Source organism: Sceloporus occidentalis, unplaced genomic scaffold (assembly GCF_023333645.1).
Source record: "Sceloporus occidentalis isolate IW3139 unplaced genomic scaffold, rSceOcc1.0.p SCAF_2, whole genome shotgun sequence".
NCBI classification, from domain to species: Eukaryota; Metazoa; Chordata; class Lepidosauria; order Squamata; family Phrynosomatidae; genus Sceloporus; species Sceloporus occidentalis.
This window is the reverse complement of record NW_028316982.1, coordinates 3,312,406-3,326,422: the sequence shown is the minus strand read 5'-3', so window position 1 is coordinate 3,326,422 and position 14,017 is coordinate 3,312,406. Positions and strand designations below refer to the sequence as shown.

The window sequence follows — 14,017 nt, the reverse complement described above, 5'->3', positions numbered from 1 at the left end:
TGTTTGTCTTTTTGCCTACAGACGTGGAGAACTTCACATGCACCAAGTGCAAGTTGGTAGCCCTCTTGGAGGAGAAAGTGCAGCAGTTGGAGTCCAGAGTAGCTACACTTCAGCATATTAGGGAGCAGGAGGATTTCCTGGACACAACAGAACTAACAACCCTGGACGAATACCACACAGAGGAAGTTGCTGGGGCAGAGGAGGTCACTTCACCTACACAGGAGGCAGACAGTTGGAGGAATGTCACACAGAGAAGTAAGCCAACAAGGGATTGTTCTGGGAGCTTGCAGCTAGAGAATCGATTCGAAGCTCTTTCCCTTATCAAGGAGGATGAAGAAGAGCAACATGGACAGACTTCAGGGACGGAGCAGGGGAGCCTGAGAGTCCCACCCAAGGGAACAGTCGCTGCTAAGCCTCGGAGGAGGCGTGTGGTCATAGTGGGGGACTCCTTGCTGAGGGGTACAGAAGCAGTGATTTGTAGGCCTGACACGAGTCTCGAGAGGTGTGTTGTATTCCAGGGGCAAAGATCAGTGATGTGACAGAGAGGCTGACAAGACTGGTCAAGCCTACTGACCAATACCCCTTCCTGTTGGTCCTTATGGGAACCAATGATACTGCAAGACACAGCCTTCAGAACATCAAAAGGGATTACAAGGCTTTTGGTATGAAGCTGAAAGAAATGGGTGCACAAGTTGGCATCTCATCTCTTCTGCCAGTTGAAGGGCATGGTCCAAGAAGGGAGAGGAAAATAGCAGATGTAAACAACTGGCTCCGCAGATGGTGCCACCGAGAACGATTTGGATTCTTTGATCATGGGATGCGGTTCCATGAGGAGGGACTTCTGGCACCAGATGGGTTGCATCTTACGCCAGTTGGAAGAAATGTTTTTGCCAACAGTCTCAAGAATTTCATCAGCAGGGCTTTAAACTGAGTTGCGTGAGGAAGGGAGACTATGGCCTGTTACAGACAGCCAAAATAAAGCTGCTTCGAGTCACAGTGGAGGTATGGTGTTTCAATGATGCATGCGTCCTAAGAGTCCAGAAGCCACACCAAAGCCACGCTCCAGTCCTTAGGGCTGGAGCGTGGCTTTGGTGCAACTTCTGGACTCTTAGGACGCATGCATCATTGAAACACCATACCTCCACTGTGACTCGAAGCAGCTTTATTTTGGCTGTCTGTAACAGGCCAATATTAAGGAAGGCGAAAGGGATGGAGAAAATAGTCAAACTGACATAGAGGAAACAAGACAAATAGTGCAAGGACCCAACAGTGGGAGGCAAAAAAACTTGCACAGGCAGCAAATAAAGAGGACCCATGGTCTGCGATGTCTCTACACTAATGCACAGAGCATGGGAAATAAGCAAGATGAACTCGAACTCTTAGTACAACAAAGCAAATATGATATAATAGGCATCACTGAAACCTGGTGGGATGAGTCACAGAACTGGAATGTAGAAATAGAGGGGTATAACCTTTTAAAGAGAAATAGGCCAAACAGGAAAGGAGGAGGAATAGCACTATATGTCAGAGATATTTACACCAGTGAAGAGATCCAGGACATCAATCATGGAAGCCAGGTGGAGAGCATCTGGATAAAAATTAAAGGGCAGGGAAACAACAAGGATGTTACGGTGGGAGTCTACTACAGACCCCCAAATCAGATGGAGGAATTGGATGATGCCTTTCTAGTACAGATGACCATACACTCAGAAAGGAGAGATGTAGTAGTGATGGGGGACTTCAACTATCCTGATATTTGTTGGAAGTCAAATTCAGCCAAATCCCCAAGGTCTAGCAAATTCCTCACTTGCCTGGAAGACAATTTCATTTTCCAAAAGGTGGAAGAGGCAGCAAAGGGGTCAGCTATTTTAGATCGATCCTAACCCACAGGAATGACTTGGTTAATGGGGTGCAAGTGGTGGGATCCTTAGGTGGAAGTGACCATGTTCTCCTGGAGTTTGTTATACAGTGGAAAGGAGAAGCCAGGCATAGTCAGACACACATTCTAGACTTTAGGAGAGCGGATTTCAGTAAACTAAGAGAAATATTGAGGGTGATCCCATGGTCAGAAATACTAAAAGGGAAGGGAGTTCAGGACGGATGGGAGTTTCTCAAAAGAGAGATACTGAAGGCACAATTTCAAACAGTTCCAGTGAGAAAGAAAAACGGGAGAAGTCTCAAGAAACCAGGATGGATGACTAAGGAACTTTCAAGTGAGCTAAGTTTGAAACGGAACATGTATAAGAAATGGAAAAAGGGGGAAATCACAAAAAAGAAAATCAAAGAAATAGCAGGCATGTGTAGGGGTAAAGTCAGAAAAGCTAAAGCACAGACTGAACTCAGGCTTGCTAGAGAGGTTAAGAACAACAAAAAAGGGATTTTGTGGATATGTCCGCAGCAAAAGGATGAAGAAGGAAATGGTAGGGCCACTGCGTGGAGAAGATGGCAAAATGCTAACAGAAGGCAGAGAAAAGGCAGAATTACTCAACACCTTCTTTGCCTCAGTCTTCTCAGAAAAGGCAAAGGGAGCTCAACCTGAGGATAATGGAGCAGAGGACAGAATAGGGGAATTTCAACACAGAATAAGTAAAGAGATAGTAGAGGAATACCTTGTTAATCTAAATGAATTTAAGTCTCCAGGACCAGATGAACTACATCCAAGGGTATTAAAAGAACTGGCAAATGTAATATCGGAGCCATTGGCAATCATATTTGAAAACTCCTGGAGAACAGGAGAGATCCCAGCAGACTGGAGGAGGGCAAACGTTGTCCCCATCTTCAAAAAGGGGAAAAAAGAGGATCCCAACAATTATCCTCCAGTTAGTCTGACATCAGTTCTAGGAAAGATTCTGGAGCAGATCATTAAACAGAGAGTCTGTGAACATCTAGAAGGCAATGCCATAATCACAAAAAGTCAACATGGGTTTCAGAGAAACAAGTCATGCCAGACAAACCTAATCTCTTTCTTTGATAAAATTACCAGCTTGGTAGATGAAGGGAATGCTGTGGATATAGTATATCTTGATTTCAGTAAGGCCTTTGACAAGGTTTCCCATGACATACTTGCAAACAAGCTTGTAAAATGTGGGCTAGACAAAGGAACTGTTACATGGATCTGTAATTGGTTGACCGGCCGAACCCAAAGGGTGCTCAACAATGGCTCCTTTTCATCCTGGAGAGAAGTGACCAGTGGGGTCCCACAGGGCTCTTTCCTGGGCCCAGTGCTATTCAACATCTTTATCAATGACCTGGATGACAGAATTGGGAGCATACTTATCAAATTTGCAGATGACACCAAATTAGGAGGAATAGCTAATACCCCAGAGGACAGGATCAACATTCAGAATGATCTGAATAGACTAGACAGCTGGGCCAAAGCTAACAAAATGAAATTCAACACGGAGAAATGTAAGGTACTGCACTTAGGGTAGAAAAATGAAATGCACAGATATAGGACGGGGGACACCTGGCTGAATGAAACTATATGTGAAAGGGATCTGGGAGTCCAAGTAGACCACAAGTTGAACATGAGTCAACAATGCGATGCGGCAGCTAAAAAGGCCAATGCAATTGTAGGCTGCATCAATAGAATTATAGTGTCTAGATAAAGGGAAGTAATAGTGCCACTGTATTCTGCTTTGGTCAGGCCCCACCTGGAATATTGCATCCAGTTTTGGGCACCACAATTCAAAAAGGACATTGAGAAACTGGAGCGTGTCCAAAGGAGGGCGACTAAAATGGTGAAGGGCCTGGAAACCATGAAGCCCTAAGAGGAAAGACCCAGGGAGCTGGGGATGTTTAACCTGGAGAAAAGAAGGTTAAGAGGTGATATGAGAGCCCTGTTTAAATATTTGAAGGGGTGTCACATTGAGGAGGGAACAAGCTTGTTTTCTGCTGCTCCAGAAAACAGGACCCTGAACAATGGATGCAAGCTACAGCAAAAGAGATTCCACCTCAACATTAGGAGGAACTTCTTGACAGTAAGGCCTGTTCGACAGTGGAACACACTCCCTTCAGAAGTGGTGGAGTCTCCTTCTTTGGAGGTCTTTAAGCAGAGGTTGGATGGCCATCTGTCGGGGATGCTTTGATATGGATTTCCTGCATGGCAGGGGTTGGACTGGATGGCCCTTGTGTTCTCTTCCAACTTTACGATTCTATGATTCTATAATAATTAACAACTTGATACCTGTTCACAACACCCAAAACATGCTACTTGTGGTGGCTGCTTCAGTCTAACTAATGGTAGGGCAAACCCTAGTATACACCAGGTGATCTTATTGAAGAGGAAGGATAGAAATACTTATTATTATTATTATTATTATTATTATTATTATTATTATTATGTATTTATTATCAGTCACAGGTCCAGAACTGGCCTGCAGAGATGCTCCCTGTCTATCCTGCCTCATGCAGTGCAGCTTCTCTTGTGACATAAAGAGAATTGAAAGCCGTTGGCTTTAAAAGGGTATCTACCCTAACGCTTCCCCTTAGCAGCATTGAGCCTATGACTTGTTGAACTGAGTGGATGTTGAGATTCTGAAGACTCTTGTGGTCGGACATACTTGGTCTCCAGTAGTGCCCAGCAAGATAAACATGAATGTTCTTAGCCCAGGATGAAAACAGAATTTCAGTTTTTTCAAATTCTTGTAAGCCCCCTTGGATCCTGTTTAAGGAGAAGTGTGTGTGTGTTGTGTGCCTTCAAGTTGTTTCTGACTTATGCTGACTATAAGGAAAACCTAACGTAGGGTTTTCTTGGCAAGATTTTTTCAGAGGAGGTCTGCCATTGCCTTCCCCTGAGGCTGAGAGAGTGTGACTTGCCCAAGGTCACCCAATGGGTTTCATGGCTGAGTGGGAGATCAAACCCTCGTCTCCAGAGTTGTAGTCCAACACTCAAACCACTACTCCACATTGGCTGTCATATGAGTACTTACAATAAATATCACTATTCTTGATAAGTCCAATATCTTTTAAAAAGTGACCTGAAGCTACTGGTCATCACAACACTCCTTGGCAATCATTCCTTCAGTTATTTATGTGTCTCATGCATAGAAATAGTTCACACTGCTTATCAAAGCCTTTACTACTTTCTCCCATAGGCTTGGGTGGGTCATGGACAGGGAGATGTCAAGTGGAAAACTGGAAGACTTTCTCAGGGACAGCCGATACGTTTTTACATGTCACCCTTTGCCTTGCAGGTGATCCCCATGCTTCCCAAACTTCTTTGCGAAGAGCTGTGCAGTCTCAATCCCATGACAGACAGGCTCACCTTCTCTGTCATATGGAAGCTGACTCCTGAAGGCAAGGTAAGCAGGGCAAGCAGCGTAAGTGGCCCAATATTTTTTCTTTTGGTTGGTATATTGAAAGTGATCTAAGCCAAATGCCACTTATGTAGGAATGAGCTGGCTGCATCAGTCTCAGAGGGAGTATGGTGGCTCACAGAGTTCCCGTTCAATGTGAAATTGCACATCCTGACTGTCTAGTTTTTGGATGGCTAACATCTGAATTTCTATGCCATGTCAAATTAAACAAATGATATAAGTCCCAATTCCCACAGTGGCAGTCAACTACCATCAGGAAGACCATAACCTTCCTCTATTGTTGCTTTCTCCCAGTGAAATTATATACCAGGCCAGGCAATAGATGCTCCACCATGTGCATGATTCCACCTGATTTTGGCAGCTGTTAGATCACTATATCACCACCAACCACAGCCATTTAAAAAAAACAAGGAGGATTGCACTATTGGAACACTCCAAGAGTGACAGTGTTCCTTTAAAGCAAGGCACATACCCCTAATTTCACTATAAAGTTTTGTTTTTTTTAAAAAAAATTCTTTTAAAAATGGGAATGAACTTCTAATTAGTACTGGTTCTTTTTTTAAAAAAAAACAAAAAACTTCTGGAGGAGATGTAGAATCATAGAGTTGGAAGAGACTGCAAGGGCCATCCAGTCCACTTCCTCTCAATCAAAGCATCCCCGACAGATGGCCATCCAGCCTCTGCTTAAAGACCTCCAAGGAATGTAGCCCATAGCAAGTTCCACGTGAGCCCAGTGGATCCCCTGATTTGCCAAAGTTGTCCATAGTGTATGCCTTCTGAACATAGTCTCCATCTGCACTGCAGAAATAATCCAGTTTGACACAATTTTAACTGTCACAGCTCAGTGCAATGGAATTCTGGGAACTGTAATTTGTTTTGGCCCCAGAGCTCTGACAGAGAAGGCTAAACATCTTACAAAACTACAGTTCCTAGAATTCCATTGCATTAAGCCATGGCAGATAAAGTGGTGTCAAGATGGATTATTTCTGCAGTGCAGATGCAGCCATAATGCTTTCATTCAGCTATCTAACAACCGTAGATAAATCTTTCCTCCATGATCTAGTGCTGTTCCACATCTCTCCATCAACATCATAACTCATCTATACCTTTGCTGCCTAATCTATATCACAACTGTATCACTGGCTCATCTGAGTTCAGGTCTCTGGCAGAGTTCATGATGGGGTGGAAGCCACTTGCTCATCCTTTTTTATTGCTTCTTGCCAAAAAGGTTTGATCTGTTTGCCCTTGGTTTTGGAAAACAGCTTTTGATGGGAAATTCTTGCCCGTGCCCGTACCTAGGCAGTAACATTTTAAAACTTTCATTTGTCTGGATTTATGAAATTATTTCATGTATAAATTGACAATGTTAATGCTTTTAATGACCCTGAGATATTCTGCATTGAGCTCTCATGGCATGAGCCAAGATTAATGAGGAACTTGGTTTAACACAGCTGTTACTGACAGGCAGGGATTAGAAGGGTGAGAAAAAGATGGAGGTAATGGTTTAAGAGCCATTTAATGTGTCATGCTAAGAGGGCACATGTCTTCCTCCATGGAGAGTTTAAATGGATGCAGGCAATTAGGGCTCCTCTCCAGCAATGTGATTCTTCATTTTGACTCGGAGCTATCTTTCAGGAGGTAGTCTGAAGAAATGCATTACTCTGCTGTGGAAAGCAAAATATATGAACTATTTATTCCTCATTAGCTAGCTAATTATTTGTCTCCTACTGGCTGATAACCTAACATTTTGGGGGATGGCAAGAAATAACCAGTGCAGACTCAAATGTTTTCTGGCTCTTTTTCATTTCCTTGATTTCCTCTCCTTCTCCTCCATGTTTACTCTTCGTTAGTCAGAGGGGATCATGCACAGTGCCTTATGCACAGGACCATGCATGAAGCCTTATGACTTTATATTGTATGGCTAGGAGAGGCTTCCACCCAAAGCCATGAAGATCCAGTACAAATCTGAGTTGACGTGATATTGAGAGTAATGGGCTGTTGGGTGCCTTTTCTTCAAAACCTATTTTTAATCTCACGAAGGTACCCAGTTGTCTATTTTGACCAGGTAAATAAGATGGACCCATGGAATGTGTTAACATTTGTATGGCCCACACTAACTCTTGAATGTGGAGGCGAGGTCTCCTGCTGTACCTCCTTCTCCTCTAAAGTCCTGCCAATTGATATTATTCCAAAAGGCTCAAAGATAGATGAGCCAAACAAGAAAGGAGGACAGGACAGAGTCACTAAAATCTCATGATGCAAAAATAGGCAGTACTGATCTTACTCAGAAAATGTCTGCTAGGGTATTAAAGTGTAGATTCTGCAGTGCCTTACTATTAGAGAGTCTATTGGCTGTGGGGCAGCGTTTTAGAAGACCCCAACCCCATGTCCTCTAGCCATTTCAGTTGCCATCCTGCAGCTTACCCTTTCATTCAGGACTCTTGACTGTTGGAATACCCAAGGTAAGAGTTGAACCCTTAATAGTATGAGTGTGATGGGACATGTCCTCTTTTTCTTGAGTTTCTCCTCTATGTTAAGATGTGTTGGCATCATATCTGTTCCCTCATTTGCAATGCTGATGTTTCAGATCCTTGATGAATGGTTTGGGCGGACCGTGATCTGTTCCTGTGCAAAGCTCAGCTACGACCATGCCCAGAGTATGATCGAAAACCCCAAGAAGGAGTTTGCAGCAGATGAACTCCCTCCCATCTCCTCCCAGCATTCAGTTGCTGAAGTTCACCAGGCAGTCCTCAACCTCCACCAAATTGCCAAGAAGCTGCGGAACCAGCGTTTTGAGGATGGTGCTCTTCGCTTAGATCAGGTCAGCATAGCCTATTTTGTTGTGAAGATAAAATGGGATCATACTCCTTCACCCTAGCTCTACAGAGTTCCTTGGAGGAAGTGTGTATGCGTGTGTGCGTGTGTGTGTGTGTGTGTGTGTGTGCATGCACGTGCACATCTGCATGTGTGTCCGAAGTGGTGTTGTACTGTTAAATAATGCCAGCTTTTAATTTGACAGCTGTAGAAAATAATGGATGGATTATTGAACAACAGCAACTGTTCATAAGTAGAAGCTGCAGAAAGGCCTTACAAAGTAAAGAGATCCAAGTCAAATGATTTACTCACTGCAGGGACCCTCAGTGATCCTGTCAGTCTTGTGCTAGGACAGTTAACCTTCATTCTAGCTACCCTTGGCCCTCTCTCCTAAGAACAGAAACTATTAGTTGTTAAAGAATCCCGACAGAACCAGACGTATACACTAGAACTGTACTAGAACTAGTGTATACATTCTGCAGTATTGTCATCTGAACTGTTGTAAGGCGTTTCTCCACATTTTAGCCATTTACTTCTATAAATAAGAAGATAGCTGGGTCAAACGTTGGAACTCTCTTTGGGGTCATTGTACATTGAACACTGTATTCAATGTAAGCCCCCCTCTCCCCTGTTTCATCTTGGTACATGAGGGCTTAAGGAGCTGTGGAACTTGTGAATAAACATACTGCTGGACTTATGGGTCTATAGTCAGGAATGACAGCTAGATGTTTTTACGATTGTTATCCACCTCGATCCTTTGGGGAGAGGTGGGTTATAAATGAACATTATTATTATTATTATTATTATTTACCCAAAACACTCCAAAGACTTTGTAATGCATTTATAGAAGTGCGGTAGATGTTCTTGTCATGAAGTGTTCAAAAGTTCCCTCTTGTAGTCTCAGAGACAATTTAGATACATGAGGAATGAAAGCAGCAAAATACAAAGTGTTGGTTATTACCTTTAAAGTCCTACAAGGCTTGGGCCCAAGTTACTTGAAGGAATGCCTCTCCCTACACAATCTGCCCCTCACTCTCAGAACAACTGGGAAGAATCTATTGGATTGTCCTAAAACCAGATTAAGATCTACTTCCCATAGAGCATTCACGGTGATGGCTCCCAAACTGTGGAATGGCTTGCCAGAGGAGATCCATCTTATTACCACCTTAGATGCCTTTAAGAAGGCAATTAAGAAGGATCTCTTTCGGTGAGCCTATCCCCTAGACCTGCTATAACAGCTTAAGACAATACTCCACTCGGAACTACGATGAGGAATCAGACGTTGATATTGCACATGTACAGGTTTGATGTGTTTTTAAGTTTTTGTTTGTACAATGAGAATGTATTTTAACTATTTGTAATTTTATATCTGTGTTGTTCTCCCGCCTCAATCCGTAGGGAGAGGCGGGATATATATAAATAAAAATTATTATTATTAATCATTAGAGAGTATAACACTGGCTGCCTATAGATCAGAAATGATGAGCCACAGATTCTGTAGGCAGTACTGTCCACTAAGGTGCTTTGGGCAGAGGGAAGGAACCTGGGGATAAATCACTCAAGAGGACACAAGCAAGTTGGTTGAGTGTACTCTGCAGTGCACATGGTGTGTGTGTGTGTGTGTGTGTGTGTATGTGTGTGTGTGTGTGTGTGAGCAGGGGGGAACTGGAGCAAAATCAGCACTTGTGTTGCTGTCTTCAGCATGTTCAACTTTCCACTCTTTTGATTACTGTGGATAAAGATATCTATACCTCCAATTCCCAACACTTTACTACTGAGGGCAAATTTCTTATAGTCTTTCAGTGATGTCAGGGTTGTACTGCAGAAAAACAGTGAGGATTAGGATGCAAGAAAATGTCTGTTCAGGGTCAGATCATCTGTAATTGAAGTTGACTTGATGGCACATAACACCATGTTGTACTTACATCTTGGGCTGCTGGCATCTCCTATAACACTGGTAGTTTATCTTGGTGTGAGAGTGAGTTGAGAAGCTGACTGTTCCCCTTGCATTTGACCAGATAAAGATATGAAGGACAAAGTGCTGTTCTGGGTGTTTAGAAAGAGATGGATTTCTTTTTCCCCTTCACTTCTTCACACTATGGGTCAGTCTCTGGGCCTCTGTTGCTTCCCATTAGTTATGGCTCTGAAGGGTATGAAAAATTTACACAATCGAATATGTGAAGAACCTTTTCTTCAGTACTGTGAGCTGATCAGGGTCCCTGCCCCCTCCTCGAGAAACTTGTAAAGGGAACAAAGAACACATTTGTTGTTGTTAACAGCTCTCGACTCAACCCCAAATCATGGCTTCCCCTTGGATGAGACACCTCCAAGATCTCCTATCCCCCCCTGCTATGTTTATGTCCTGTAAATTCAGACCCATGAGCTCCCTCCTTGAGTCTATCGATCTGGCCTGCAGTCTTCCTCTCTTTCTACTACCCTTTACCTTTCCTGGCATTATTGTCTATTCTAATGAGTCATGCCTTTTCATGATGTGGCCAAAGTATGACAGTCTCAATTTGACCATCTTGGCTTCCAGGGAGAGATCAGTTTTGATCTGTTCAAGGACCCATTTGTTTGGGGTTTTTTTTCCAGCTGTCCCCGGTATCCTCAGCATTCTTATAATAATAATAATAAATGGTTTATTTATATACCGCCCTTCCAAAGATCAGGGCGGTTCACAAGAGATAAAAATTACATAAAAATTTCAAATATACAATGTTAAAAATACAATCAACGCAAATAAAAAACAATAACAAATAACAAATGCCCCTAGGTTAGGTACCCATTGTCTGTGCGGTCATATGGCGGGGGGGGCTTATAAGGACTAGTCGGGGAATGCGATGCCAAACAGGTGGGTCTTCAACTCCCGCTTGAATTGGGCCAGGGAGGTGACTGAGCGGAGCTCTAAGGGCAGCGTGTTCCAAAGGGCCGGGGCGGCGATGGAGAAAGACCTCCTAGAAGTGGAGGATAGCCTCGCCCCGGGAACCCTAAGGAGTTGCTGCCCAGATGTTCTGAGGGTGCGAGGCGGAATGTATGGGGAGAGGCGGTCCTTCAGGTAGCCTGGGCCCAAGCCATTTAGGACTTTATAGGTCATTACCAGCACCTTGTATTGCGCCCGGAAGCAAATGGGCAGCCAATGGAGGTTTTTTAGAACCGGTGTTATATGGCTGGCCCTGGACGTGCCAGTGACCAGCCTTGCAGCCATGTTCTGCACCAGTTGAAGCTTCCGGGTTAGGTACAAGGGCTGTCCCATGTAGAGTCCATTGCAGAAATCCAATCTCGAGGTTACCAGGGCATGTACCACAGTTTCAAGGTCCCTCTGGGTCAGGTATGGGCGCAGCTGGCGAAGCAGCCGAAGCTGATGACAGGTGCTCTTGACCGTCGCATTCACCTGAGCAGTCAGGTGAAGGGACGAGTCAAGAAGCACCCCCAGACTGCGCACGGAGTCCTTCACAGGGAGCGTGACCCCGTTCAGGACAGGTGGAACCACCGCCATTCCTGGACCAGGGGAACCTATCACGAGTACCTCCGTTTTCTCTGGATTCAGCTTTAGTCGGTTTTCCCTCATCCAGCCCATTACTGACTCCAAACAGGCCACGAGAGGAGAGACGCCATCCTCGGTCACTGCATCAGTCGGAGACATAGAGAAAATAATCTGGGTGTCATCAGCGTACTGATAACCCCGCGCCCCATGTCTCCGGATGATCTCTCCCAGCGGTTTCATGTAAATGTTAAATAGCATGGGAGACAGAATGGCCCCTTGAGGGACCCCAGTTTTAAGGGGCCTCTCATCGGAGCACACGTCTCCCAGCTGCACCATCTGGGACCTCCCAGAGAGGTAGGACCGGAACCACTGGAGCGCAGTGCCCCCGATCCCCACCTCTGCCAGGCGTCCCAGAAGGATACCATGCACCACATCTCAAATGAGTTTAATCTCTTCTTATCTGCTTTCTTCACCATCCAGCTCTCACATCCATACATGATGATAGGGAACACAATGTCTTGGATGATCCTTACTTTAGTGCTCGATTGTATATCTTTACACTTTAGAATCTTTTCTAGCTCTTTCATGGCTGCCCTTCCCATTCTTAGTCTTCTTTTGATTTCCTGACTGCAATCTCCATTCTGATCAGTGTTTGATCCAAGGTACAGGAACTATTTTACTATTTTGATTTCCTCATTGTCTAGACTGAATTTATGCAGAGCCTCTGTGGTCATTATTTTTGTTTTCTTTATGTTCAGCATTAAACCTGCCTTTGCACTTTGTTCTTTGACCTTCTTTAATAATTGTTGCAAGTCTGTGATGTTTTCTGTTAGGAGTATGGTGTCATCTTCTTATCTTAAATTGCTGATATTCCTCTCTCCTATCTTCACTTCTCCTTTTTTAGAGTCTAAACCTGCTTTTCTTATTATATTTTCTGCATACAAGCTGAACAAATAGGGTGACAAAATGCAGCCTTGACTGACCCTTTGCCAATTGGGAACCATTCTGTTCTAACAGTAGCTTCTTCTCCTGATTTCTCATCAGGACCATCCGATGCAGTGGAACTCCCATGTCTTTTAAGAGCCGTCACATAGGGAGGGAGAAAAGAAGGATGGCCCAAGATGCACAGGCCTGTGAGTTCCCAGGGCTGCTGTGTTCCCCTTGGAGACTATGGGGGGCAGGCCTTTCTGCCTTATAGATGAAGTGTGATGTACAATAGAGCACATTCAGTGTATGGGTTTCCTGTGGACTCTTGCACTCATGTCCTGATTCTGGGCTTCCCACAAGGCATCTGGTTGGCTGCTGTAGGAAACAAGTTGCACAGCAAGATAACCTTTCAATTTAATCTCGCAAGACTTTTCTCAGCAGAGCTTGAAAAAGCTGGGAGCTTTTCAGGGCCAGCTCCCAGAATCTCCTGACAATCTCGATAGTTGTACTCCAAAATGTTTTTAATTTCTCCAGCTCTTGCCAAAGAGAAAAAAAAAGGGGGGGAAGCATTGACTCTATTAAGAACACTTGCCATTACCTTTGGTAAGAACAGCGGTAGCAACAACACCATTTTGCACTATTGCAGTGTTGTCAGCTTCTGTTTATTTGTTGTGTCCTCAGACATTATCAAAGTGATGGACCAGTATTATATTTTCCCCTCCATTGCTCATAGCATGGGCTGTACCAGAAAATGAATGCAGATTAACCCCACCCTTCACGTTCCAACAGTATGACCCTGAACTTCTCACTTTTTATAAAATAACAGCATAGTGGTTAGCATTTGAATGTGATGGAAAAGTGCACACATTCACTTTGCTGGGAGGGTTGCCCTATTTGGTGCAGCTTTTAAAACTCCTAAGAGCAATTGTGCTCTTTTATGACCTGAATCGGCACAGTATCCTCCTGGAAAAAGGAAGGCTAGCTTACCATGTCGGAATAAATGGTGGCAGGGGAGCAGTTTCATTAAATTGAGGAGGCAAAGTGATATTGCTTTTATAGGTAATCTCTCTCCTAAAGCGCTTGGTTATTTTATACACTGTAAGTGCATTGGTTGCTCAGTTTGTGCAGTGAGCTTCTTTAACTGAAAAATTTGGTACCAGAGGCAGAAATAACATGAAAAGAGTAGGGATAGGCTGCTGCATCCCAAAAAGAAGGACAAATCGACATGTTTCAACAAACTTTTCTATCCATATACATGTGAAATGAAACAACTAAGTTAGCATGGGTAAACAAAAACATTTTCAACCTTACAGAGACCACTTGAACAATTCTTCAAAATGCATCCAAGGATTACCTTTACGTCACCACCCTCCACTTTTCTGATAATTTTCATTTTGGTAGCCAAACCTGTAGATCTATGTTTATTTAACATGCGGAGGGGGGGGGGGTAGCTGTTGCTTACCTGTTTTCTCCT

The 14,017-nt window shown here is 43.9% G+C and overlaps 1 protein-coding gene across 2 annotated transcripts in view; it reads left to right on the top strand.

The window, feature by feature from the left end:
- Window positions 1–14,017, top strand: part of LOC149317879 (DIS3-like exonuclease 2) — a 343,644-nt gene that overhangs the window by 238,731 nt on the left and 90,896 nt on the right. For both annotated transcript variants that reach the window (XM_089508605.1, XM_089508604.1), the window contains exons 13-14: window positions 5,196–5,303; window positions 7,906–8,139. In XM_089508605.1, the coding sequence (XP_089364731.1) occupies window positions 5,196–5,303; window positions 7,906–8,139 (342 nt within the window). The remainder of the gene's footprint in view (window positions 1–5,195; window positions 5,304–7,905; window positions 8,140–14,017) is intronic.